We start from the raw sequence: 4,187 nt of genomic DNA on the forward strand, positions 1-4,187 counted from the left end.
TCAAGGATAATATCTCTTCATGAATTTCCCATTGATGGGCCCAATTCGCAAGCCTTCTGAGTCAACAAGCTTATAAGCGCCACTTGAGTATACTTCTTGCACAACATATGGCCCATCCCATTTAGCAGAAAATTTGCCCCCAGATCGATGAGAAGTAATAATTGGCCTTCTTACAACAAGGACTTGGTCACCCACTTGGAAGCATCTAAGACGAACCCTTTTATTGAAAGACCGAGATAGACGGGCTTGATAGCATTCCAGGCTTTGTTGAGCCTCTAGCCTCTTTTCATCGAGAGCTTCCAATTCTTCGAGGCGCAATCTAGCATTTTCTTCATCAGTGAGTCCTTCTTGAATAGCAAGCCGCAATGATGGGATTTGACGTTCAAGTGGAAGGACTGCTTCAACTCCATAAACAAGCGAATAAGGAGTCGCCTGTGCTGGTGTGCGATAGGTGGTCCTGTATGCCCAAAGAGCTTCTTCCATTCTTTCAGGCCAATCTCTCTTAGATTTGGAGACGACTTTCTTCAACAAGTTGCAGAGTGTCTTGTTAAATGCTTCAGCAAGGCCATTGGCAGCGGCATAATACATAGAAGAATTACGTTGCTTGAAGCCAAAACGGTCACAGACCTTAGTCATCAACTTGTTATCGAATGGCTTGCCATTATCTGTCAATATATATCGAGGAATGCCGAAACGATAGATAATATTGACTCGTATGAAGTTTGCCACATTCTCCTTCTTTACTTCTTTAAGAGAAACAACTTCTGCCCATTTCGAGAAGTAATCAGTCTCAGCCAAAATGTATAAATGACCGCCAGAAGACTTTGGCAATGGCCCAACAACATCCAAACCCCAAGCTTCAAATGGCCATGAAGCCACGGTAGGGTGCAATACTTCTGGTGGTTGATGTATGAAATTAGCATGGAATTGACAAGCTTTACATCTTCGAGCATAATCCAAGCAGTCTTTCACCATAGTTTGCCAATAATACCCCATTCTTTTTATATGAAAATGAAGTTTTGGCCCGGATTGATGCGCCCCACATACTCCAGAGTGTGCTTCCTGCATGGCTTGAACGGACTCATCTGCCCCCAAACAACGTAAGAGTACTCCATCGAATGATCTTCTGTAGAGTGTATTCTTATAGTAAAGGAAACGAGGGGCTCGCCGTCGGATTTCTGTCTTCCTTCGAAGATTTTCTGGCAGTATCCCATAACACAAGTAATCAATTATTGGTTGCCGCCAATCTTCAATTTCAACCTCTAAAGTGGTGATGGCATGCTCAACTTCTTCTTCACATTCATTTGGTGGTGGTACTACCCATCTCTGGCAAACGACGACTTGCATTTGATTAGGTGATATTAATGCGGAAGCTAGAGCTGCTAATGCATCAGCCTTTTTATTTTCCTTTCTAGGAACATGTTGAATAGTCACTTCTCCTAGCCAACCTATCAATTTCTGAGCATAGTTGCGATATGGCAACAACTCTGGCTTCTTGACCTCATAACTACCCAAAACTTGATTGATCACCAACTTGGAATCTCCAAAAATTTGTAGCTGTAATTGTTCCATGTCAACAGCCATTTCGAGCCCAAGTATAAGTGCTTGATATTCAGCAACATTATTGGAGCAGTGTTGTGTTAGAGTGAAGGAGTATGGCAAGACCTCCCCTAAGGAAGTGACAAACACTATTCCAGCACCAGCTCCTTCACAATGTGCAGCACCATCAAAGTACATTTTCCAAGGAGGTTGAAGTTCCACAAGCATTGCATCTTCATCAGGTAGCTCATCGGATAACTCCCAATCATCTGGAATTGGATGGTTGGCCAAAAAATCGGCTAGCACTTGCCCTTTTACTGCCTTTTGAGAAATATACACAATTTCAAATTGCTGAAATTGGAGGTACCACCTTGCTAAACGATCACTTAGGACGGGTTTGGACATGACAAACTTGATAGGATTTGCTTTCGAGACGAGTCGCACTACATGAGCTTGGAAGTAATGCTTCATCTTTTGAATTGAGAATACAAGTGCCAGACATAACTTCTCTATGGGTGAATAATTTATCTCGTTTGGTGTCATCATTCTACTCAAGTAATAAAGTGCATTTTCTTTCCTTTCATCGTTTTCTTGGGCTAGAAGTGCTCCTACTGACCTTTCTTGTGCCGCGATATATAATATCAACGGTTTTCCAGGTATGGGAGCTACAAGTACTGGAGGATTCATCAAATAAGATTTGATGCTCTCGAAAGCATTCGCACAGGCTTGGTCCCATTCAAAAGGAATATCTTTCTTCATAAGACGACTGAATGGCTGACATCTCCCAGCCAGATTTGAGATGAACCTCCTAAGGTATGCCAACTTTCCTTGCAGGCTTTTTAACTCATGGATATCTCTAGGTTCGGGCATCTTCAGAATAGCATCGACCTTAGCTTGATCAATTTCTATCCCTCGCTGTCGGACGATAAATCCAAGGAACTTTCCAGAAGAAACTCCAAAGGCGCACTTTAAAGGAATCATTTTGAGCTGGTATCGTCGAAGTCGTTCGAACACCAATCTCAAGTCCTTCAAGTGGTCATTTTTCTCCCTTGATTTCACCACCAAGTCATCAACATAACACTCGGCGTTTTTATGTAGCATGTCATCAAAGATGTTCTGCATGGCACGTTGATAAGTAGCACCGGCATTCTTTAAACCAAAAGGCATCACCTTGTAGCAATAAATACCTTTAGGAGTGCGGAAGGCAGTAAGTTCTTCATCCTTTGGTGCCATGCGAATCTGATTGTACCCAGACGAACCATCCATGAAAGACATTGCCTCATATCCAGTCGTGGCATCAATCATAAGCTCGGGGATTGGAAGAGGAAATTCATCCTTAGGACATGCATTGTTAAGATCCCTAAAGTCAACACAAACTCGGATTTGGCCATTCTTCTTTCTTACAGGTACGATGCTCGAAATCCATGTGGGATACTTAACTTCACGAATGAAACCCGCTTCAATGAGTTTGTTCACTTCAGTTTCAATCAAGGGAACTAGTTCAGATCTAAAGCGACGTTGAGCTTGCTTAACAGGACGAGCACCTCGTTTTACGGCGAGACGATGGACTGCAACTTTAGGATCTAATCCTGGCATCTCCTTGTAACTCCAAGCGAAAACATCTTTGAACTCCATAAGTAGCTCAACATATTTGTTTTCTTCATCAACATTCAGTGAGGCACTTACATATGTGGGCCTTGGGTCTTCACCAGTTCCAAGATTAACTTCCTTTAATGCATCAACAGTCGTCTTTACCCCTTCCTCAAACTCGGGCGGTGCATCTTCAGCGTCTTCATCTTCTTGGGGGTCACCATCATTGAAAGATATGTGATGACATGCATGAATATCCACAAACTTTTTCTCAACTCTTGGATGAAGCGTAGTGCTTTGTTCGTCCCAGATTGCGATGTGATATGATGATCCTACACTTTCCTCGTCTTCATCACGCCCCCTGGTATGAATTATGGTATGTGTTTTTGCTTTGAGGACCTCCCCACATGAAACTACAAGTTTTGTTTCTCGTCTCATTCTAGAAGGAATCAAACTTGGGCAATCCTTGAAAATGTTTTGCTTTTGAGCATAAACAGGCGCTTCCATCCTTCTATTATTCCCTTGGCACTTGTATTTCTTCTTCAATGGTCCCAATCTATCAAACACTGAAATCCTTGGAGTTGGATTGGTAAGTCGATCAAACACAGAAAGCCTTTGGTTAGACGCTGTTGACTCTTCCTTAGTGGTAATGTAGTTGTTGCTTGCCCTTCTTATAGAGATGCGGACTGGTGAAGGTTGTTTGTAACCCAAACCTTCACGTGATTGTTTGACAGCATACCCTTTCTCTATCATCATCCTCTGAGTAGGGTTTAGTCCATGACTTCCCTTTCCAACAGCTTCTGGTGGGAGCTTCCCTAATTTAGAAGGCTCGTTGGGATTGTATCCAGCTTTTGCCAATAACTTGTAGGCGTTGGGTCAAAACCCTCATCTGTACGCTTTTCTGGAAGTGATTCGTGTGAATTGGATGATTTGACAAATCCTTCCACCATTTTTGAAGATGATTTGATTGCATCAATTTGCCTCATAGGAAAGGTCAACCCACTTAACATATTACCCTGCAACTCAGAAGAGTGGCCTTCACCCGTCTTCGCCTTTGG

At 42.7% G+C, this 4,187-nt stretch overlaps 1 protein-coding gene across 1 annotated transcript; it reads right to left on the reverse strand.

The window, feature by feature from the left end:
• LOC132610466 (uncharacterized) lies at positions 1-3,882 on the reverse strand. Its single transcript, XM_060324755.1, has one exon. It carries the CDS (start codon positions 3,880-3,882, stop codon positions 1-3), a length of 3,882 nt encoding a protein of 1,293 aa, XP_060180738.1.
• Positions 3,883-4,187: the final 305 nt, after the last annotated feature.

This window comes from Lycium barbarum, chromosome 9 (assembly GCF_019175385.1).
Source record: "Lycium barbarum isolate Lr01 chromosome 9, ASM1917538v2, whole genome shotgun sequence".
Classification (NCBI taxonomy): Eukaryota; Viridiplantae; Streptophyta; class Magnoliopsida; order Solanales; family Solanaceae; genus Lycium; species Lycium barbarum.

Bases quoted from the DNA above. Each gene is read 5' to 3' on its own strand.
- LOC132610466 (XM_060324755.1), bottom strand. From the start codon at position 3,882: ATGATAGAGAAAGGGTATGCTGTCAAACAATCACGTGAAGGTTTGGGT.